Source organism: Microtus pennsylvanicus, chromosome 1 (genome assembly GCF_037038515.1).
Source record: "Microtus pennsylvanicus isolate mMicPen1 chromosome 1, mMicPen1.hap1, whole genome shotgun sequence".
NCBI lineage: Eukaryota > Metazoa > Chordata > Mammalia > Rodentia > Cricetidae > Microtus > Microtus pennsylvanicus.
In genome coordinates this window covers 15,297,455-15,323,124 of record NC_134579.1, presented here as the reverse complement: position 1 = coordinate 15,323,124, position 25,670 = coordinate 15,297,455, and the positions used below count along the sequence as shown (strand labels likewise).

The 25,670-nt window shown below is 36.7% G+C and overlaps 1 protein-coding gene across 1 annotated transcript in view; it reads left to right on the top strand.

The window, feature by feature from the left end:
- The first annotated feature begins 252 nt into the window (after positions 1-252).
- Samsn1 (SAM domain, SH3 domain and nuclear localization signals 1) overlaps positions 253-25,670 on the top strand; it is a 49,394-nt gene continuing 23,976 nt past the window's right edge. The window contains exons 1-3 of the mRNA XM_075956605.1: positions 253-399; positions 19,997-20,068; positions 24,928-25,077. Coding sequence (XP_075812720.1) covers positions 343-399; positions 19,997-20,068; positions 24,928-25,077 — 279 coding nt within the window. The 5' untranslated portion in view covers positions 253-342. The remainder of the gene's footprint in view (positions 400-19,996; positions 20,069-24,927; positions 25,078-25,670) is intronic.

Genomic DNA, 25,670 nt, shown 5'->3' with positions numbered 1-25,670 from the left:
GAGAAAGTAAGTTTTATTTTTAAAATCATTATACCCTTAATGATTTGTAGGCATGAAGGATTAATGTAGGCATGCCAAAGGTGAGAGATAGGAATTATAGAATATAGCACAGAGAAGAAAGTACAGAGTTGCTAAATCATTACGGTAAGGTAGAAGAGGGAAGAAAAAAGGAACGTTTACCCAAGGAGACAGTGAAGTCATATCCTGACCAAAGGAGGAAGTGCCACATCACAGGGCTCTGAGCTATCTGGTGCTGTACATCACAGGCAGCAACTGCCGTCTGTTTTCAGTTGTCCCTGTAACAGCAGAAACTGTGCACACTAGTGGTGGCCTGAATTCAAAATGCTAAAGAGGAAGCCATCTAACGCCTCAGAGAAAGAGAAACACCAAAAACCGAAGGTAAGGTAATTCCTAACATAGTTAAATAAACTGAGACTTCTTAATTGATTGTAAATTGTACACACATACATACAAACACATAACACACACATTAACACATACATATACCATATATACATGCATACATATTCACATATACAAACTCACTCACTCAAACACACACACTTTCAAACATACACACAGTCACATACCACACACATGTGCACACGTACATGCACACACACACACATACAAACATATTTTATCTGTTTCTCGTCAGTTTATTTGAGAGTTTAGTGCATCATAGAACCTATGGAAAAATTCATGTGGCCAAATTGGATACCAGTGGGCAATTATGGTCTTCACAATTGTGTATTAGATTCAGTTATTCATGTTGGTAGTTAAGTTTGGGTTCAGATAATTTCACAGAAATCTGTTTGGTGGTCTCTGCATAAGCCATTGATATCATGGACTCTCTTTGGACAGCTTTCATTACTGAGGTGTTCAATGTCTTTCCAGAGTACTGAATAAATTATTTTATTTGTTAAATTTTAGCCATTTGAAATATGTAGTTGTAAGAAGGCTGTAAATGGAGGGCTTTGGGGTTAGTTTTATTTTTCTTTTTGTATTTTGAATGTTATGCTATGATATCTTGTTGTACATATGTTTACACGTTGTCACTAGAGAAAGTTGTGTGTCCTATGTTGAGAAGCAACAAAATTTACAAGTTAGTAAATTAGATAAGTCAATCTTATGTAGAATGTTCTTTTTTATTCTTTCTCTTGTTAATAATTTTCACTAAAACATAGAAAAGCCAAGCTTACCTTTTATTATAGCACTGTTAGTTTTACCAGCAACATTAATTTCTTCAGTATGACGTTCCGATGTCAGAAATGATCTGCTCTGTTTATAGACTCCTAACACTTCTCAAGGTAATCAAAATTCAATCTTTTTATTGTTTGTGCAATAAATAGTGTAGATTCTGAATATTTTTAAAGAGTTGATATTTTCTTATCAGCTTTTATTTGTTATTATCAGAGAAACTGTTTAGAAATTGATTTTGTCCTTCTGAATTGAGGTGGCTTGAGACAATGTTCAATGTTTTGAAACCTTCTCCAACAAATCTGAAGCAAAATAAATTCTCTTTATTTATAAATGTAAAATTTTGTATTTAGAAACACATGAACATATTTAGCAATAAATATGCAAACATATATTTAAAATTTTTGCTATGGAACTAATAGTCTTCCATTTATTATAACTATGTCTTAGAAACAACTCCTTTTAATTCATATTTATTTTGCCATAGAGAAGTTTTGAATATTTTATGGGTCAAGGGTATAATCCATGAGGGATGGCAGGAAAATGTTCTATTCTGATCCCTACACACACAGTTAGTAGAAGGAGTACAAAATCCTCCATACATAACAAAGGTGGGTGATGTGATACCTATCTAAGAAAGACAAAATAGAGCTACCAAGAAACTGGCCTGAAATACAGGGTGTTGCTGTCAATACTGAATATCTATCAGATAATATTTTCCATACCCTAAGCCACAGCCATTAATTCTTTGCGGTGTACTCTCAAGTGTATGGAGATGTTTTTTTTCGATTTTTTTTTAAATTGTGACATTAAAAATGAGGGAAATAATATCTAACCCTCTGGTGTATTTAAATCTATAAATTTGGGTTGCAAATGTCATTGGGCAGCACAGCCCTGACTGTGTCCATAGGATTAATCCTCTAGTACCACATACACAGGAGAAAACTATGAAACCTAATGTTACCTGAAACAAAAACTAGTCAACTTTTTATTTAAAGAGAATACCAGTGGGCACTACATTAGGTGGAAATAAGAAGTTCTTGGATGCTATTGCATAATAAGATTACTATATGTAATTAAAATGAAGCAACTTCTAATGAAATGCTAAGTCGAGGGTCTAGGTACAGCTCTATCTATAACCTGCTTTCTACACAAGCATTTTATCCTCAGCAACTACATAAAAAATGACAGTGTAGTGTTCTGTGCTTGTAATCCCAGCACTGGGTGGCAGATCCAGGCATAATCCCGGAGCAAGGTGGACAGCGTGCCTAGCCTAAATGAAATGACAGTGGATTTCTAACCAGTGAGAGGAACTGCTTCACTGTTACCAAGACAGACAGCAACCTAGGATGAATGACACCAGAGGCTGTCCAATGGCCTTCACACACAGATGCACATGCATGTAAGGAAACTGTACATCCATCCACATGTGCGTGCACACAGACACACACAAAATGAATTGATAAATGTTTGAGACGACATGTGTTTGATTTAAACACTTATAAAAATGATGCATGTAGCGAGACACGATAGGGAAGCCAGACCACATACAATTTTTATTTCTTCTATATCAGCTGAAAATAATGTTAAAGAAATAGTCTTTGTTATTAGTATTTTCTAATATGTTTTATAGTTGTGACATTAGAATATTCATGAATCTAATATGCAATTATAGATTTTAGAGAATTCTACCTACGAAGCAATGTATTATTTTTTGTTTATAGTACTTATCAAGAAACATACCAATGAGTAAAACTTTAAAACAAATAATAGTTTTCTCACATCTTATTTTATCATTTACGGTGTACCTTTGTTTTATATACTGTTTCTCCATTCTGCTAAAGTTTATTTTACTGAAGAGCTTATATGCAAGATGAACATCTTTCAGGTATATTATGAAATATTATTAAATAATTTAGGTTGAGAGTGAGAAATCAATGTTCTTCCATATTGGGTAACCAAAAATATCTAAAGACATATTATAAAACACCTAACTAAATACAGTAAAAGATTAATAAATTCTTACAAATTTAATGTGCCCCAGAACCATATAGATAATTTTCAAATAAAAGTGAAACCTAATGAATTGTGACTAAGCAGTCTACATTTTTACTTAAAAATAACCTTGATTCATACACCATACTTTTTTATTGTGTTTTATTTGTACTATTTTAGCACTAGTGCTCAATGCTGACAATGATCTAGAGACTTGTAAGCATATCCATATGCAGACTCAATAACCTCTTTATCTATATTGTTTTTATGATCTATAAATGTTCGAATAATTATAGGACATAGTTTTTCATGTGTTTATATAACATGTTTATGTTTTCTGCTGTGTTTATTACGATTTTATACCTAGCAGTTGCTCTTCATGGGTTTTCTACTCTATTTAATAGTTGCCACAACTCTGTTGGATAACAGCTCATATCTAGCTTCATAAATGAAGAGGCAAATGAATATAAAAGATTACATATATTTAACAAAATCAGTTAACTTAACCAAAGATACATAGATGAAAAACGTCATATGAAAAACTTATGATACCTATTTCCACTATTACAATACTGGGTATTGTATTGTCTCTGTCTGTCTTAATGCCAGAGGAATTTTAAAGACCACAGAGCATCTATCCTTAGGGACATTTGTACTTTGAAAAGGAATTTAAGGTCCCTCTCAACCATCTAAATTCTGGAATTGTACCTATGAAATCTCTCCAGGTACCCTATCTGCAAATTTCAAGACTTAGAATTGTATACATTTTTAAATTGTCAAATGGTTTCAAAATATCACAATTTGCTTAGCTTTCTAACATAGTAGGCGCTTGACTAATATTTGAAAAATGGAAAGTTTTGTGAGTCTATTCAGTGTGATTCATCACAGCAAGTTGTTTGTGTGTATCTGTTTAACTCCATCTTTAGTTCATTTCTAAGTGTTGAAGAATAAATCCATTATGCCCAAGGCCAGGCAAGATTCTTAGAAAGCTTATTGTTTCCTCATGGTCAGTCTTTGATCCAGGTGAGGGAATATGCTAGAAAGTTTGAAAAGAAAAAGAAAATGGAACACACAGATGAAATTTGGAACTGCAATTAGGACAAAGCGGTCTTAATATATCTAGTATGGTAGTCTGTGTGAGTTAGGACAAAGCGGTCTTAATATATCTAGTATGGTAGTCTGTGTGAGTTAGGACAAAGCGGTCTTAATATATCTAGTATGGCAGTCTGTGTGAATGCATTTCAACTGGGGTCTTCTTGGAGTTAAGGAGATTCAATACCACTGTCATTGTAAAGGGAAACATTGGAATAATGGCACTTCTTGAAATAGCTTTTTTAAAAAGGTTCTTTTTAATCTAAAGTGCATACAAAATGAGACACCATTAGTGTCACAGATGCTAATTTTCACTAGCAGTGACTGAAGTGGCATTCTTTCCCATTTGCATTTGATCCCAGCAATGATGAGAGGTGATGAGTTGATTATGAGCTGTTTTCACTGCACTGCCCGCTGTGCAAATTTATGCTCCTAGACAGGGATGACACATAGTTGTGGCATTAAAGAGCTGTCTGCATTACTTTTCTGTATCAAATCTGTTAAAATGCACTTTAACTCTTATTTAACCAGGTACAAGAAAATGGAGGGCTTTTCACGACCTGGTACTTATTTAAGATAAGGCATTTTCATGAGACTCCTATGTTCATTAAATTATTGGGAATTTTCCACAATAAATTTGATCAAATCACACCCTCCCTCCAGTTCTTTCCAGATACAGTTCAGGTATTCTATGTGTCTAAACTTCAGCATTTAGAACTGTGTTAAGCTTTTCTTACCTGTCAAAAATAATCATTTGTATCCTTTTTAATAACCCACCTAATCCAATTTGTGTTGTCCAAATATTCATAGGATTGGGATCATCCACTAGGGTGTGGTTGACCTACAAAAGTTGACTCTCCATCCCTCAGAAGCTATCAACTACCCATAGCTCGTCAGGTAGGGGTGGGAGTTTGTGTGACTCCACCCTCCACACTTGAATGTTGATGAGCTTTATCTCCTGCAGATCCATGTGCAGACAAAAACAGGTGCTGTGAGGTCTTGAAGCAGGAGTTTTGTCAGGTTCTGAAGACACTGTTTTGTTCTGCTCCTCCCTCACCTCTGACTCATTACCCTTCTGCACCCTCTCCCATAACGGCCCCTAGAGCTTTGTGGGTTGAGTGACACAGTTGTCCCAATTTGTGGCTGAGCAAGCCTCTGATAATCTGAAAACTGATCTCTGAGGAGTTTCTGCATTAGCCACCACCCACCACACAAAGATACCTCTCTGATGAAGTCTGAGAGCTGCACCAATCTATTGGTATAAAGATAAACATTTAGAGGACAGTTTGGTGCTCTATCTGCTTAACAGAAGAGTACTTTTAGGGTCACCACTGTGGCTTGTAAACACCTCAATCATCAGGTTGTAAGCAGAGTTACAATAACAGGTATGAGTTTCCTATGAATCAGGCCTGATTTAGAGATAAATAGCTTCATTATCCACAGGGAATCAAGTCCATAAACACTCTAAGTTTCCAAGTACGTATTACCAAACTGATCCATTTCTCTCACTTGCTAGTATTACGGACTCAGGTGGATTTTTAGAAATAAGTCATTCACGTTCACTTCTTATTAGAGGAAAAAAAGCTGTTCTCCATTAAGAAAAATGAATGCTTTGAAACTGTCCTGTGGTGGTAGTTGGGATGATTCCTAGATGAAGAAAGCTACTGTCTCATCGTTAAGTCCTCCTCTTCCAAAATTTACATGTTAGGAGGCTTGGTTTCCAATGAAGTCTGCAAGAGATGAACCTGTCACACAGCTTTCAGTTTTACCCGTAGATGGATGCCCAGTGTTGTCTTTTCCTGTGCAATTTTCCCCCAGAATCTCTTTTTGTACCACTGACAGCATCCTGAAAAGAAACCAGTAAGATATGATTAGGGAACACTCAATGGTTACATTTTTTTAGATAAAGATCTCTTTGAAGTTTTTAACTTCACACAGTTTTAGTTTTAACTGAAATGCTCAAGTTAGAAGACAGCAGGATTTGGAGGCAACCCAGTTTAGCCACTAACGGTGCTTGGACTGTTAAGTGCACCAGCTCGTAGAGGTGCGGATTTTATTCTCAACTGCTGATTTCTTCCAGTTATCTTTGGTTCCTTTCTTCTGATGGCCGCTATCCAGATTGCATGGCATTGTCTCACACCCTCTTGCCCACTTCACACTCATCTTTTCTCATGTGAATGGACCCCTGCTATATTCCAGTAGCTTCCATAAGGCATCATCTAATATACCTAACGGAAAAAAAATCTGCTCTATGCCCTTAGGCAGTGCTTTATGATTATATGTTAGGATCCTCTGAGGTGCTTTACAAAGATACCCACGAACTCCCAGTCTCATTTAGGTGGTTCATGAAGACCCCTCTTCCTGATGCTATGACCACACTCTCTGCTGTTCTTGCTCTGGAATGATTCTTGTATAGTCATGAACTCACACCTGTTTTATTCCCTAGCCAGATTGTCATCTTCAGGAAGCCTTTATCAGTCACTCCAACACAAAGTAGAAGTGGCTAGCTGGCAGAGCAGTAGGCAACATGAACCAGAGTCACACAGAACTAGGCTTGAAGGAACAATTTTTGGTACTTCCTAACCAGAGGGTTGTGACGAGTTTGTTAAATCTCATTTTAGCCTTGGTGTTATGATTGGAAAAGGAGGACTTGTACAAGCCTGTTATGTAGGCTTCTTGGAGGTTATTAGCATGTGGATATTTCCTGGCCTTCGTCTATGTTCAGTAGATGATCTTGCCACATTTTCTAATCTTGCAATACTTATTCCGTACTTGCTCTATTTTTCTGACTATAGTTAGCTTCACTCAAACTAGTTTTCTTGCCAAGAATAGGAGATAGATCTTTCTCATATTCGTACTCTTGGACTTGGGGAGAACTTAGGATGGATTGAGAGGTCTTTCTGACTTCCAGACTATGCTGGCATTCTCTTCCTTTTGCTGACTACCACCAAAAGCACTTAGAGAGTGCACATTGTAGTGATCTTTTCGTATGTGTGCACTGAGTGCGGCATGACTAATGGGTAATGTTAGTCATTTACTGAAGTGACCTATTTCAGAGAAACCTAAAGACCCATCCACGATAAAGATCTGGGTGACACACACACACACAAACACAGCGACCGTTTCTAGAATCAGAATGCAATGAAACAAGACAACAATCAAATAGTAGATCATAACGGAAAGGGCATAAAAGATTGTTAGCAGGATAGTGTTGCTTTGTAGGGAACATACACAGACACACATATGAACATATGTATGAAAGGGGGGGAGAGAAACTTACACCCATGACTGCAGAGATACAAAGAACAGAAGTAAACATCCCATTTAGCTCTGCATACTTGCTCACTAACCCGGGATGCAATTGGCAACAGCATCATGTCTCCAGTCTTGATGCCACCTAACTGACTTCACCATTATCCAGCTACACTAAGCAAACCATGTCCCAGTAGTGACCTGCTGCCTCAGGTACCATTTCTTCCAGGGAAGCGAGTTCTTTCATTAGTCTGCAGTATGTATTCTCCTCGAGGGAGGAAGTTCTCACAGGAAGGAGATATTTGACAGTCTCACCATCTGGTCTTATTTGTGAGTCAACCTGAGGTTGTTTATTTGTGTGAGCTTGAGAAAATCTCCAGACCTGACCCAGAGACTTGACCAATACATTGGTTTCCTAGAAGGACTGACCCAAATTACTAACTGGTGCTACTTCTAATAGTTTTTCTCTATGTAATAAAGTGAAAAGCAGCAAATAATGAACTTTGTTTATGTAATTATGTAGTTTTACTATCTAGAATAAGACTCAAGGCATATTTAACCAATATAAAAATATTATTTTATAATCCATAGTGATAGAAATTGGCTACTAACCTCTAAAGAACATACTGAAATATTACAGGGATTTTCCAGGAATATTTTCCTGTTACTGTTGACTTTCTAAAGTACAATCAATATAAATGTAATATATGTTGAAGTTTTTAAATTGGGTAATATCTATGCTTATATATGTTCTTTGTTAGATCTCCATAGCTACTGTTTTTCTTTGGTTCAATGAAAGCTTTTGTTTGGGTTATTTAAGTTAGGGTAGCTAGAAATTACTCAAAGATTAGCACATTATTACTTATTACCTTATTATTATTACCTACCAAATTAAAGTAGCCATTAGCAATGAAACAAATGTTTATAATTTAAAAAATATTCCTTCAGAAGTAAATATACTACAGTTATGAGACACGACATTATAGGTCATAGAGTAGTCATTAGCTTAATTTATTTCTATAACTATGTATCTCTCAATACACTGAAATACACATGTAGCCAGATGTAAATTTGCTGAAAGAAAAACAAATATATTTGATAAAGTGACAAAGCCCATTGGTCCCCTCCAAAAAATCCTAGCACCCAGGCTTCCTAGTACTATTTATTCCTCATACTCTTCCCCTGTTTGGGAATGCATATCATATATTTACCACACATAAACATGTCTGTTCTTACTAAGAGAAAAAAAAGAAAACGTTTAAATTCCTAAGCCCTGTGGCAGCAGTTGCTGCCTGCAAAGGGGTGTTTATAAGCTTTATGATATTAACTGCAGCACTCAACCCCAGGCAGCATAAAACATGCAAAAAAGAACTTTCTGTCAGTTTTATTATTTCTAAAAAGGTTCCCCTTGAAGCAGAAGAGTGACCTTGCTTTGCTGAGCTGACATATGCCACTGGATTAATGGTGGTGCTCGGCTGAAGGGAAGCTCACAGACACATTACAACTCCAGGAGCTGGGCTGCCGGTGCCCATTAATCAGGGCCACCAAAATCATGCATCAAACCCACCCATTTAAAAGTAGTAAAAATGACTTAAAAAAAAACTTTGTGAGAATTAGCTTATTGTTTGTCATCACTTGTGTTCAAGGAGATCTCACTGCATGACTAAAATCCCCTTTGTGGAGACCTTTAGAAAGGTCACTTTGTACCCAGAGGCCAACTGAAAGCAGAACCTGTTTAAAATGTAGGGGACTTACATGTTGTGTTCCTGAGCATCTTCTGGGAAAATCAGGGAGCAGATTTCCTCTTCCCAAATTAATCCCCCCCCCCCATGTAACTATGATTTCACAGTGATGAGCACTGTACACAAACCTCGCCTCTTTGTGAGCATATATATTTTACATTAATATGTAATATTATACAATATATATCAACACACCACATATTCATATATTAACTCCAATGATAGACTTAGTTGTAGTAATACATGATGGACAAAGCTATTAGGTGATGTTTTAAAGACCTAACGTTTGAAAAAAATGTATTAAATGATTTAATGTGTTCAAAAATGTCTTGGACTTGGAAGTACCACAATCTTTTCACCATTCTGATGATGATTTCATCACCAGTTTACTGCATTTTTTCACCTATACCTATTGAAAAGGTTAAAAAGAGGTCTTAGACATTAGCTTCTACAAGGAGTTGTTCAGTAAATAAGTGGCAAGTCACTCTTATCTCTTTGAACTCTCCTAATACCAAAATTTAATGGACTTAACTTCTGCTTCATACTTTTTCACTTAGATTAATGCTGCTCTATTTGGTTCTATGCTATAATATCAGTTGCAATGGTACAAGTTGAAAAATTAGGCCCTTAATAAGAGAGAATTTTTTAATTTACAATTTGGGCTAATGTTGCAAGGTAACAGTATTTAAAGTTCTTCTGTTAAGTAATAGTTGCCTTCTTTCTTTGTTTGTTTTCTGAGACTATGTTTTGTTTTTTTTTTTCATCATTGCCTTGACTGTCCTGGAACTCACTTTGTAGACCAGGCTGGCCGCAGGCGCACAGTTTTACTTGCCTTTGTCTCGCAAGCGCTGGGATCAAAGGCATGTGCCACCAAACCCAGCCCTAGTTGCTTTCTTTTACCAGGATCTTAAATATCATCCACAAAACGTCAATGCAGAATTATTATGCTTTTGAAGTTTAGTTAACTGACTAAATAATTAGATTGAAGTCAGTAATAGCATTATCAGTTAAAATCATATTTAATATTTGTTCATAGATAAAAAAACAAGTATGCCCCAAAGTTATCTTCTAGACTTATCGGGAAGAATGCATATTTTTTCTCGTTAGAGATTTGAATCATCTATCCTTTTCACAGCCTTCTCATACCACAGTCCACAGAAACCAAGATTAGTCATGACTTGTGAAAATAGCTGAAGGAAACTGTTCATCTTTTGGTAAGGAAGGCAGATACATCAGGCTTGTTACCTTGGTTTCTCGTGTCTTTACTATGTCCTACATCTTTCCAAGAACTAATTGTATCTTATGAACACTATGCACACAGGTAGCCAGGACTTCTGAAGCCTAGAAGTGACGTCTGAACATTTCTCTGTATGACTCCTCAAAAAGTTTCTAAACAAACTGTCCACACTAGCATACTGGTATATGAATTTGAAAAAACAAATGTATTTAAAGCAAATGAAAGTATTGCTTATAAACTCCTCATAATAATAGAATGAAGCGCTTTCTACTGAATTGCTAGAACTGTAACGTAACTTACAGTCTTCAGTTGCAGTCTAAAATAATGACACATTATGGCAGATCATGTAGAGGTAAAGTTGAGCATCTTACATATTCTTTTTACTCTAAGAGCTTGTTTAACACATAAAATCAACTGTTATCAATAACATTTTTGCATTGGCCATTTTCTGTTATTATTAAAGTTCTTCCCCTCTCCCTTAAGTAATCTCTGAAGTACTTTCGATTTATAGGAAACCTTTTAGTGGCACATAAAATTCTAAAACTAAAGTTTCACTATGGAAGGTCTGAGTAAACTTCAGACTCCAGCGGCAGCACCAGCATCTGCACCCCCTCCATGTGTTTGACAGTTGATAGGAAGCTGATGAGGTCAGGAAGCAGCCAGCTAGCTTTGGTTCCTAGAGGCCAGGTGCACACTGAAAATATCCATAGCACTGATTTGTGTTGTGTTCTTTTCATCCTTTTATTGAGCCCTGCGTTCGTTGCCTTTATACCGGGTTGTAATGCTAGTGCTGAAGGCAGGAATTCGCAGTTCTGGTTGTTGTTTTAGCTTGAAGTTCCCTCACACTCCACGTACTGTTTTCCATTGGCACCGCATGAGGCTGTAATTATTTAACGCTGAGGCAATCCTAACAGATTATTTTAAGTCATTTAAATTTGATGCTCTCCAACATCTTAGCACCTGAGTCAGCCAGAACAATTAAATCCTCGAATGCTTTCTGATAAAGGGTGACAGACTTGTTGGGATTTAGCTTTTTATAATATAATATTTATGGTGAGCTCAAACAGGATTTTGTTATAAAGAGTGGATACTAACAAATGTCTTCTTATGAGTAATATTTCGATGTGAAAACTTGTTGGCAGTAAGTATGTATAATCTTTGATTTGCCAGTATACTTCAAAATACAGTGGGTGTCTGACTCACATATGCAAATATTTCCTTTGAAATAGATTGACACTTCTACAGGTGCCTTACTCAAATTTGAAAGTCATGGTGCAGATAAGATTTTATCTGGCAACCCTAAAAGCTGGTAGCTGGGTAAGAAAGAGATCTAAGGTCAAATCTCCTGGTTTTGGCCAAAAGCTTGATTCATACTTTTAAAGGAGATTCCATAGTTTTCTTTCATGTTCATAATACAGACAGCTGAGTGGTTTAAAAAGCCTATTTAGTTCCATCCTTCCATCCTGTTCAGAGAACAGCTAATCTGAAAATAAAAAGACTAGGCTAAAATTCTGTGAGGGATAACACGGCAGAGAAGACGATCTCAGAGTGATGGATTTTCAAGGAGGCTTTGTGCAGTTGTTGCTTTGGTTTTTATTCAAATTGTAACCCTTACACCAGTCTGCTTGTCCAGATGGACCAGTGATTACTAACAATGCTTCCACTTGCATATGAGATAACAATCTACAGAACTAAGGTTGTTATGCAAAATTAGAGACTAATGGATGGATTCCCTAACTCTGTTACTTGCATTTTGTTCAAACACTCCAGTTGACACCTACTCCTCCAAAGAGAGTATAACATTTGTAACTGAAGGTTTCTCTCCCACCTGCAGATCCTGAATAACCACTCTGAGGCTCAATATTAATTACAAACTGTTTGACCTATTAGCTCAGGTTTATTTATTTTTATTCTTTTAACTTTTATCTGCATTTATTTCATGTTGAATTTATTCCCATGCCAGAAGTTTTTGTTTCTTCAGTTTCTTCTGGGATATCTTTTTCTTCTGTGCAGCCTCCTCTTCTGGCTTTGGAACAATCTGTTCCTTTTCAGTGAGGATCATCTCGATGTGGCAGGGGTAGGAGCTCATGTACGGGTTAATCCGGCCGTGAGCTCTGTAAGTTTGTCGGCACATCTTAGGTGCTTTGTTCACCTGGATGTGCTCAATGACCAGAGAGTCTACATCTAAACCCTTCAGTTCAGCACTGCTCTCTGCATTTTTAAGCATGTGCAGCAAAAATTCCACACTCTTTTTTGGCCACCGACCCTGTGTCCAGCCCCACTGCTTGGCCTGGGCTCACCTACCGACTCCACCTTTGTACACACACTGCTTCTTCAAAGTGACATCTTTCAGATACTTGGTAGCTTTTCGGATATGCATACCCTTGATGGCCTGGGCCGTTTCATGGGTGTTCTTAAAGTGAACCCGAAGGTTTGATCCTCTCTATTTTAGGGTTTTCTGGGTAAAGAGAGTAACAAACCATCTTCAAGGGTCACCTCTGGCCGCTTACAGGAAGAGCTCAGGTTTATTATTAACTAGCTCTTACAACTTAAATCGACCCATTTCTATTATTGTATATTTTACTACAAGGATCACCTCTTGCTTCCCAGGAGGCTGCTGGTATCTCCCAGACCCCGCCTTCCTTTTCCTTTCATCTTAGTTTGGATTTCCCACCTGGGTTTATTCTACCAAATCAACTTCTTTATTAACCAGTGATAATACAACATATTTACAGTATACAGAAGGGTATCCCACATCAATATGAAAAAAGAAAACTGTGATCAAGGGACCACATATAGACTTTAGAGCAGTCAATCCAAAGCCACAGTTATACAAGAAATTCATGCCCTGGCAATGCTGAAGCATGCATAGACAGCTCATATATAGAGTTCTGTTTAACTTGCTCATATTTTGTTTTGAGTCCAAGTTGATAATGACAACTGACGAGGTATCTTCCTCCAGAGGGTACCAGATCTCATCACAGATGCCTTTGAGGCACCATGTGGTTCCTGGAAATTGAACTCAGGACTCAAAAGAAGAACATGCAGTGCTCTTAATCTCTGAGCCATCTCTCCAGCCCATATAAGAATGGATTTAGATTTGAGGAGGCTGGAGAGATGGCTCGGTGGTAAAGAGAGCTTATTGATCTTGTAGGGACCCAGATTCAGTTTACAGAACCAATCCTATACTGCTTAGAGCTGCCTGTAACTCCATTTCTGGGGAACAATATGCCCCTGGCCTCTGCCAGCACTGATGTATGTGTCACGATCATCATCATCATTTGCCCCGGACATGCTTAAGCATGCATGGGCAGCCCATTTATGGCGGTTCCCCAGTTGTTTCTATCCTGGGCAGTCCTAGATACTAGTGTTAGCCTCATTCCCAAGGTTCCACAGTCTTCCTTTATGCTGTCTATTCAGCATTTTTGGGACCTTCCTCTTTGCCTTATCCTGTGTACTCCTCCAAACAGTGCTATCTTCGGGTATCTGCTATCATTTATTCTTATAACATGGCCGAAGTATCTCAAGCGCCACTGTTGTATTCTGTAGTTTATTTCCTTCTGTAGATGGAGATGTTTCTCAGTGTCATCGCTGCACAGCCTATCTCTTCATGTGACATCCAGAATCCTCCTGAGACATGCCATCTCAAACGCATTTAGTTGCTGTTCTGAGGAGTGTTTCATTGTCCAGGTTTCGAGTGGTAAGGAAGGCAGCTCTAGACAGGTGTCTCATATACTTGTACTTTGTTGTTGTCATTATGTCTCATGCTGACCAAACCTTTCCTATTACCTGGAAAGCAGCCCTCACTATTCCCATCTGCCTCTTGATGTCTGAAATAGTTCCCTCCTTTGAACTTAGGTTTCTTCTCAGTCAGAAAAAGGCTGTTTTCTTGTGGTTCTGATTCCTTATCACAATGTTAATATCCTTGGGTGCCCTTCTCATGTGCTGTATCTCAATCTTTTTGATGTTTACTTCATATCAATATTTTCACTGACTTCCACCACTCTATTTACCATGACCTGCAGCTCATCTGGACTTTCAGCAAGTAGCGCTCTGTCATCAGAGAAACACAAGTTATTAATTTACACACACCTATTTGCACACTTATCTCCTCATCCTCCAGGGCTGTTGTTATTATTAATTTCAGCAATATTCTAAAGTGTAGTGGTGAGAGGACGCATCCCTTCAACACTTTTGCAATTGACATAATTTCTGAAGGCACATAAATACACATAAACTAATATAGTAAATAAATCTTTAAAAATGAATTTTGATTTTCAAAACCTCCATTTTATATCCCAGTGACACAGAGTACAAGAAATTACAAACCAAGGAAAATATGAAATTTTTAAAAATTGATTTATTAAAAATTCAACAGACTATTACATTTTAACAAATTTTCTTCTCGCCACCTATATATATATATATTTATGTATAAATGTTTTACACAAACACACATAAATATACTAAGTATTTTTTCTCAGAAAATTTCAAGCATGTGCAAAAGTATAGTACTAAAATCTATAATAAATATGTACAAGCCAGCTAGCCATCCAATGACAGCTGTCTTTGTTTTTTATGCCAACACACTTACTACCTGCCACAAGATTTTCTATAGTACAAATTGAAAATAATTTGTTGATGTTTATTCAGCATCAACAAATAGCCACTCATTTTAAATCTTTCTTCAATTATACTTTGGATGGTTTTGATGGTGATTTATTTGATCTATATACAAATGATACCCAGATTGTATTTGGTTGATCTAACTGATGAAGTCTCTTGATTTATAAAATTTATAACTCACCTGTTATTTTTCTTTTTAATTTCCATCAATGAGTCAAGTGGAAAAAAAGAAGTTGTTTGTCCCGTCCGGATTTTTCTAGCTAACTAAATCCTCTTAACATCACTGAACAGACTTGCACGTCTGTGTATTAACTAAAATCTGGTAGAGACAGAACTGTGGTTAATTCTACCCTTTGCTCATGCCCCCATGTACATACATATTTCCGTGTCCTCTTTCCTTCCCTCTGAAGATTATCATATAGGAGATACACAGTCCTTCCATTACAAAGCAAATATTCTAGCCGCTTCTCTTTGAGTAGACATTAAGCACTTCCTATACCCAGTATAAGTAGAGATCTGCAAAATAGTAATTTCGTAAGTTCATCAATTTTAAGAACCAGAATCTATACATATTTGGAATAATTTTCCATGATCAATTTTGTAGTTTATCTGAAATATATTTCATTCAGAAAAGACAGTTTATTGTCTTTTATTTTTGTCTATTTTCAAAATACAGTTGCGATATTTCTCAATACAATAGCTGATGTGTTTGTCTTCAGGATGATGAAGAAGCAGTGAATTCTGACCTGTTAAAATATGCTGCAACTATTTCACAATATATTACATGTATTATAATATTTACTAAAACTAAAATAGCGTGGCTTGGGCTACAATATACTCAAATACTAAACAAATTCCATAGAGCCCCTTATGTATTTGGCAGTCACGCCTGTGGTTTGACAAGGCAAGAGGCATCCTACTATGTTTCTGTTTTAGTTCAGAAGAGATCTGCTTCCATTTTGAAGGTGTGTGCATAGGATGTAGTGTGAACTAAAGTGACACAAGACTGGGCTGCCATTGTTCCAGACCTTTATGTTTATGAGTAGAGTGTGTATGAGCGTGTTTTCAGTGGAGGTGCATCAGGATGTGGGAGGCCCTTCTGTCTATGTGTTGCTTTTATTGGTTAATGAATAAAGAAATTGTCTTGGCCTATAGCATGGGAGGAGGAAAGCAGAGTTAGAGAGAAGCCATGGAGCCGCCAGAGACAGATACTGGGAACTTTACCCGGTAAGCCACAGCCACACGGCAATATACAAATTAATAGAAATGGGTTAAATTAATATAAGAGTTAGACAATAAGAAGCTAAAACTAATGGGACAAGCAGTGATTTAATTAATACAGCTTCTGTCTGATTATTTTGGGTCTAAGCTAGCCGGACGGCTGGGAACCAAGAAGCGGCCCTCCTCCAACATCAGGACATATCACAGGTGTTTTCAAATGAAATTTAAGATTTCGGGTCTTATTTAGGCATTTTATTTCATATCTGTGTTGCTCTCATTATATTGTGAGAATCTTGACTTCAAATGTTATTGTACTGGTACTCAGTTTAATTGTTAATGTTTATTCATGCACCAGTACTACTGGTCAGGACAGATGGAAACAGGTTAACATTTAGTTTGCATTACATCTCCCCCTTGCAGCATAACTATGTACAGACTATCAAACTGCTTTGTTTAAAAATAACTTATAATAAGTTTTCCCTTTAAACAATCAACTCGATTTAGAAGTGGGTAGATTTGTTTCATTTGAATTGTAAAGTTCAGGGATTCTTCTTTTGACTGAATTTGATTTAATGAATTTGTGAAACTTTTACATAGCTTTGTGCTCAAATCTATGAAACAAAGTATATTCAGGGGAATATATTTTCTTTCTTGTCACCCCTACTCATTTATTTTGACATAGCTCTGTGAGAGAAATCGTGTATTTGCCTTCATGAGACATATGCTTAGATAAATGGTGGCCTGTTCTGGAACCCTTCTTCTGTTTTGTTGTTTGCATTTTCATTGTATCATGGGATGGTTCTATTGAATTAGGGAAAGATGAATTTCAGTATTTTGCCAATGATCCATACACATGCTACTCAGTTAGTATCTTTTTGATGAATGTTGGCAAAATATTACAATGAATATGATGTATATGTGTATACAAATATTCACTCATATCCAAAAATTTAGAAATTTAGTTGTTAAGAGAAAATACATATATATATGAAAATTTACAGAATGGTGACAAATTTCTCTGTAGTGGCATTTTATAAGTGGTATTCTAACCATATAAGGACTGTATACTTTATTTTGCTGGGGTTGAGCTGGGTTTGAACCTAAGTCACTGAACATGCAAAGTGTGTGTTTTATTTCTGTGTTACACTCAAAGTCCCTGAATATACTTATACACAGTATAAAGAGCAAACATGTCCTAATGCTACCATTTTCAGATATTAACTAACATGTGCCTTGCTTTTTTAGTCACGCTGCTTTTTCCGGAGACAGTTCTTCACGTAATTGCTTAATCTTGATGGGGGCTGCTGTGACCAGCTAGTATCTGCAAAATGATTGCACTATAATACATATTTGTGAATATTCAAGCATATTCTCATTTATTAAGGACTACTATGTAAGAAGCAGGCTTTGATTCCATACATTTTATCTTTTCACTATAAAATTTGACAGCAGAAATTATAAGGCTATTCCTTGTCTACACCTCACAGTAGGCATTAACTCCTTTCTAAAACAAGTTATAAATTATAAATATATTATGAAACTCTCTTCCTTATTTTCAGAGTGGATAAGGATGGACAGACGGACACACCTACCTTAAAGTTCTCGTGAGATTAGTTCTGAGAGGACTGGCAGGACCCAAGGCAGCAGTTTTCTTTGTCTCTCTACAATCACTATTCACGGATCTGTTTTTCTTTATTGGTATAACGGGGGCAGAACTAATTTGAAAAGGTGGTGGCTATTGATTACTTAATGGAAGACTATAAGTGTAGAGAAATGCTGAAGTGAAATCTATTCTGTGCCCTCCCATGCAACAGGCCCCATTATCTAGCAGTGGGAGCCATTTTGTAACTCTCATTAATATGTAATAGGCAGCATCAGGCTGGATATAGGCTACTAAATTGCCATCGGCCTAGGTTCCAACAGGTCATAAGAATGTCTCAAGTATACAGCAGAGGAATAGGTGTCCTTGATGTATTAATCTGCAAGAAGGGCAATTGTTTTCTCCCTTCCCTCTGAACTCACATCACTGATGGACTGATGGAAACGCCTACTAGGCAAGTCAAAGTGATTCATGCTGTGGGTGTGTCCCTACCTTGGTATGCTCTTTGTGAACTAACGTGGTATTTTCCGCTGTGAAACACAATTTCAGCTATGTCAGCGCTCCTCTCACCACAAGCAAGAAGAGCTGCGGGCTTGTTCAGCACAGGAGGCATCTGCCAAAGGCACTCCGTCTGCACAACCATCATGCTCGGAGCAAGATTCTGAAGCACAAAGACTATCAGGCTCACTACTTGTCACATGTCCAGGAGCTCTTTATTTCAACCCATTGTACACGGAAAATAAGGAGTTTTAAAGGCAGTGGTGGTGAGAGCTCTGTCAGAGAATGAGGCTGAGGACTAGGATTCTCTGGAAAAGGCTCGCTAAAGTGACCTCTGATTTCTGAGTGGACAAGAACAAACTTTGTAGATTACTGACTACTGCTATAGAACTTATTTTTCAAGTTACTAGGTTACCTTTCCAGTAAAAACTATTCATTTCTAAAGTATATTTCTTTGAAATGATGTATAATCCTTAGGACAAGTTATCTTCTTTGGAGCCTGGCAGTGGTGGTGCACGCCTTTAATCTCAGAACTCAGGAGGCAGAACTCACTCTGAGTTCAAGGCCAGCCTGGTCTACAAGAGCTAATTCCAGGACAGGCTCCAAAGCTACAGAGAAACCCTGTCTCAAAAACAAACAAATAAAAAAGATATTTTCTTTGGATTTATAGGCACACACACACACACACACACACACATGCATGCACACACACCATAAGATTAGATACCCGCCATGCTAAACAATGCATAAAAATCAAATTGATAGTGAGAAAGTCAATTTTTTGAATCACTGATTTTGAAAAATTTTGAAAATGTACTCAGGAGAGCCATTTACTTTGAAGCATCTCAAGATTATTTATAATTACCTACCCAGAGTGAGTTTGCATAAGAATGTAAATTTAGTCTGCTAACAGCATGTGAAGCTTCTCCTTGAAGTCAATGAGGGGAGATGACCTGCACAATGGGGAAGGGGAGTGGGATCTCAATGCAATCCCATGTGAAAACGTGAAGAAATTCAGTGTTACTCTCCAACTAGGCGTACATCTGTGCATTCTCTTTCCGATTATAGGCAGAGACGTTAAAGTTTACAAGATTTACTAGTGGGAAATGTACTTGAATTAATTTTGTTTATAAGCAAACCTATCTTAGGAGGTTGAAGAAATCAGTCAGTTGCTTGCTTTGTTCCATTGTTGTGTCTTTATTGGTTGTTGGCTTTGTTGTTGCCTGTTCAACTTGTTTAAAGGAGGCTCCCTTTAGAATTTTCAGATGCTTCAGTTGCTTTTGTCAAGAGATAAATACTATAAGTTAACATTAAAAAATTCACCACTATTACACAAGTCAAAGGAAGATATTTTAGCAAGATCTAGTATAAAATATGAATAATATTTATATCTCCAATGCCTTTTGAAAGTCCAGAGAAAGACTTTTCATAGCCCACATATTCAAAATGCATTTCAGAGAAGCTGTAATAAATTTAGTACTTTCAGTTGTGAAAGTCAAATCTTAAGTTTCTTTTCCTTTTCCAATTTTACAGCGCAGCAGTAGTTTTGGGAATTTTGATCGTTTTCGGAATAATTCCACATCCAAATCTGATGACTCACCTGAGGTTAGTGTTTTATTCTATCTTTATGAACATTATAATAGCATATTGTCAAAGTTTAAATGTTAGCTAAGGAATTTAAATACATTTTCAAGTCATGTAGACTTTTATAAAATTTGAAATAAATGAGCAATTAGGGCCTAGCATCATGTTGGGCATTAAGAGGTAAACAGCTATCTAAAAAATCTTCTCAATGTTTGAGCAGAACATGAATTTAAAGTTAGTGACAATTTAAATATTTTCCTAATGCAAAGTTACCGTTACAGTTCCAGGTCTCTTGAGCATTTCCTTGCTAAAGCAATACACATGCATGAGATGACAGCATGCTAAGTTGTTAAATGGGCTTGATGGTTTTTCTGATAAGATGAGGATGTAGCTACCCCACTGAACTCTGCCACATCTACTGGATGCATTAAAAGCCTTATTGGCTACCTTTACATGCATATTGGTAAACTATTGCACAATTTGTACATGCCTAAGCAAAGCTCACTGTAACATTAAATCTTGTATATAATAAAAGTACCAATTTATATTTACATTTAATTAATCACTTATCATAGAGAAAGTATAGTGCAACCAATTGACTTATCTATTGAGAACTATTGGAACTATTGGTGTTCCAATTTTACTTTTGAAGGGATCGATCTGTTCACTAAGAAAAATTGCTTTTCTATTACAGAGAAATGACCAAGGCAGAGTCCAACCTTTTCTCTGGCTTTACAGTCTGCCATCCTGTTATACCATCTTATTTTTGAGCCACCACTTGGAATGGGTGACTAAGGAAAGGAACAGTAATTAGTCAACTAGTAGGAGGAATTCACATCGAGAAAACTAAGAATCCAACACATATTCATAATTAATCTTAATCCTCACCCTACCCTAACTCACTGAACTCAATAATAGTTGCTTTTAGATAAACAAGTTATATAAACCTTACATACAGATGCATCTATTTATAATATGCTATTTTTCCTTCAACAAGGGATAATCTAATAATTAAAAATATAATTTCATATATTATTTTTAATACATCCATTAACATGCAACTATATGTATAACATATTGACTAACGTAATATATACATCAACCATCTCATACACTCACACACACATATACACACACAAACACACACAACACACTTGTCTTAGTTTCTTCTCCTGCTGTTGTAATAAAATATGCTGCCAAGAGCAACTCTAGGCAGTTCAGAGCACAGTTAAGGATCACAGTCCATCACGGTGGGGACATCAAAGCTGCAGGAGCATAAAGCAGCAGGTCGTTTCACATACATAGTCAAGGAGCTGTGAGCAATGAACACATGCTCAGTTTCCTTTCTCCATTTATAAAGCCCAGCCAGGGAATGGTGGCTAGAGCAGGTGGGAATACCTATCTCAGATGTATAATCAAGATCATCCCCCAAATGCTTGCACAGAGGTTCGATTCTAAGTGATTCTAGATGTTTCCAGATTGATTGTAAACACCAACCATTGCAATCACTTTTTACTCTCTATTTATTTATTTATTTAACTTAAAATTTTTTTATTCATTTTACACCAACCACAGTTACTCCATTCCTCCCCTCCTTCTGCTTCTCCCCACCTCCCCTGTCCTCATCCATTAGTCAGAGAAGGCAAGGCCTCCCATGGGGAGTCAACTAAGCCTTCCATTTGAAGTTGAGGCAGGACCAAGTCCCTTCCCTCTGCATCAAGGTTAAGCAAGTTATCCTACCACAGGGAATGGGCTCCAAAGAGATATAATTATATACATACTCACACACATATATGTATAAACACCTGTTTATGTATGTATGCATTTACATGTGTAAATACACAGAGGGGAATTTACTTATGACACTCTATTTTCACTTAGGGTTTCAGATATAGCCATCTACAGTGTATTCTGCTACTATTTAGTCTTTAGGAAATCTATATAAGTTTCTCAAGCTCATTCACTGTCAATGGAATAAGTAGTAATGGCCTTGTAATTTGTTAAAGCATTGAGAAGAACTGATAAAATAGTTTTCTCATTTCTCAGAAACCCAGCATCAATTTTTCATCCTTTTCACAGATACCTACATAATGGCAGGGTTTCTGTTAACTACTCCAAAGTCCTGTTGCAATGAAAGAGGAAAATGCCTACTTCATAAGGTCTAGAGACTACAGCAATATCGCTAAAAAGATGATGAAAACAACAGAATTGTAATTTCTAGAAAGAAACATAGTTCAGGCTTTGGAGAACTTCACAGAAAAGAAAACAATTTAAAATATATGGAGATAGTTTCTCTGAAGCCTCTATAAATAATTACAAAAAAACAAACAGTATTTGTATTGCATTATTTGAAGCTTAAATAATAGTAACAATATTGGTTTAATTAAATAATATACTCTCATATTTATTTCAGTTAGTAAAATAATTTTTCAATTAAAAACAAGAAAGTTTTAAGTAAGGAAAAGAGAGAAGGAAAAGGCTAACTAAAATTTGAGTGCTTCCAAATCAAATTTTATTCTGCTATTTTGAATTAAGCAAAGACTCTGCCTTTATAACCTTGAATGTAGGAATTAATAATGTGCAATGAGGGCTTAAATTGGCTGTCCATTCATATTTATCACAGGCAATTTGGGGTAAGATACGAAGCAAAATATAATATTGATTAATAATGATGTTAACTATGTGGTTAAACTCTCATATTAAAATATTAAAGCTCACTACTCAGAAGTTTCCCCTCATTTTTATGTTCTGGGAATGACTGGCTGTCCACCTATCAACATGGTGGGCAGTACTAAAGCAGATGACCTTCAGAGTTCATGTCTTGCACATCTGTGGTACCAAGAACATCTAATCCAAATATGTCCTCTAGGGGAGGGGGGGAAACTGTCTTAAATTTTCACATCGGAATTTCCTCTGCTTAGAGGACACTGAGCACCAGTTAACACGCCTTCAAGAAGTCTTTTTTTTAATTTATTTATTTATTAAAGATTTCTGTCTCTTCCCCGCCACCGCCTCCCATTTCCCTCCCCCTCCCCCAATCAAGTCCCCCTCTCTCCACAGTCCGAAGAGCAATCAGGGTTCCCTGCCCTGTGGAAAGTTCAAGAAACCCCCACCTCCCTCCAGTTCTAGTAAGATAAGCATCCAAACTGCCTAGGCTCCTACAAAGCCAGTACGTGCAGTAGGATCAGAAACCCATTGCCATTGTTCTTAAGAATGTCTTAAGCAAAATAAAGTATACAGTCAAAGCCTTTATTCTCATAGAACATACATCATGTGTGAGATGCAGATGAACAATAAATGAGCAAACAAAATTTCAAGTAAAGTAAGAGCAGAGAAGATGAGTAGTACATCAGATCAACAACAGGAAGTGTGGCCAGCATGGAGAATGATAAATAAGATACTTCTTCACGATTACTACATTTTAACTGGAGACCTAGATAGCTTATGAGATCCGTGGCTATCTCGATGTAGCCAAGGCAAAACATGTCCAGACTGCAGTGAGGACCTGCTTTGGGGGAGCCTAGGCAGTTTGGATGCTCACCTTAGGAGACCTGGATAGAGGTGGGCGGTCCTTGGGCTTCCCACAGGTCAGGGAACCCTGATTGCTCTTCGAGCAGATTAGGGAGGGTGACTTGATCGGGGGAGGGGGAGGGAAATGGGAGGCGGTTGTGGGGAGGAGGCAGAAATCCTTAATAAATAAATAAATAAATAAATAAATAAATAAATAAATAAATAAAAAACAAAAAAAAAAAAAAAAAAGAAGGTAGAGGAGATGCACAACCGTGGCAATATTTTCTTACCATCTCTTTTAAGTTTTGTTGTCCATCTGTGAGTCAGAATCACCACAAATGACTCGTTAAAACAAACTGCTCCCTAATGTTGAAGATGCTGTTTTAAAATCTGATCAGTAGCAAAGAGTTAAGTTCATGAAGGTATGCCATTTTACACAGATTCTATATGATGTAACATACTTTATAAACACTGATTAATAATAATGTTAATTATGTGGTTAAACCTTCAGATTAAAGCATTTAAGATCACTACAGAGAAGTCCCTCATCATTAATTATATCATATCACATTGATTTATTTATGCTATGCTGTTGAGCTTTGTAGGCAAACACCCTTACTTGTGTTTTGTTCTGAGTCATAGCGGAGACCACTGCCTTATAAAGAAGATTGTTAATGAGCACACGGTAACAGCAAAACATATGAAAGACTTAATTATTGCATACATACAATGTATATATTACATGATAATTTCTTTATTGGTGGCTTGAGCCAGATATTATTTACTGTTACTTCAAGTGAACAATGAACATGCATACACACCTAGTCAATGAAAACATTGTAGATTTCAACTGATTTAATTAACTTCCAAACTTCTTAAAAAAATCACTATGTCCATGCAAATTTCTTTGAGATGCAGGAGACTACTGTAATGTTCTTCCATCAAGGAAGGGTGATTAGGGTTTTCTAATCCAGCCACAACTAAACTATCTCCCATCATACAGCTGTAACCAGTCATGCTGCCTGATGGGGACTTCTGTTTTGATCATCTCAAAATCAAGAACTAAAATGAATAATAAAGCTATTAAACCATTGCTGAAATCCTCAAAAAATTTCACATGCAATGGTGAGAGCTCTCAAGGAAGTTTCTCATGCAGCTGGAAATGCTCAACAATATGTCCTGTGCCCAGAATGTGTGCAGCACAAAATGACCAAAATATCCAGACTTGGGTTCTCCCTAAGGAGGTTATCAATGAATGTTCATAGGGTTGGACACAGGAAAATCCCTACCACTGAAAAGCACTCAACTCAAATAAATGATCTTTTCTTCTTTATAATTTTATCTTTTTTTTTAAAATTAAACTCCATTAGGTCCGTGAAGGGGAACTAACCAATGGACGTGAAGAACAAAATAAAACCTCAAATAATGGAGGAAATCTAGGTAAAAAAATGAGGGCGATTTCATGGACAATGAAGAAAAAAGTTGGGAGGAAATACATCAAAGCCCTTTCTGAGGAAAAAGTAAGTGTATTTTGCCATCTGTATCCTTATATTTTTTGTAATATATTCAGTCGGCTCTTTCTTCAGATAGAGACTATTTGGTGTTTTGCAAATCATTTAGTCTTATTTTTTCTTTTACTATCATACTCAGGAAGTTCTGTAGTGCTTTAAGAAACAGTGTGTTCTCATGCACATGAGTGCCAGCAGGGTGCATGCAGACATCAGAGGACAACTTTTCAGTCTGTTCTCTGTTTCAACTTTTATGGGTTCCTTGGATCAAACTCAAGACCTCAGGCTTGTTCAGCAAGTGCCTTTACCTGCTGAGCCATCTGGTTGGCCCAGTTTTATAGATCTTAAGGGATTATTACTCCTGTTTTAAAAGAAGAAAATTCACACATCTAGCATGTAAAAAAGAGCACATGGTTTAAGTTGTAATGATTATCTGTAATTTATCTCTTCTTATCACAAAATACTAGCCCATTTATAAATAATCTACGCTTCCACATCTATGACTGGGTTTTTGAGCTGTTTCTACTTTGGGCACATTATGAGTAATACTTTTGCAAACACTTGTGTGCGATTCTTTGTATAAAAATATTTTTTGTTTCTTCTTG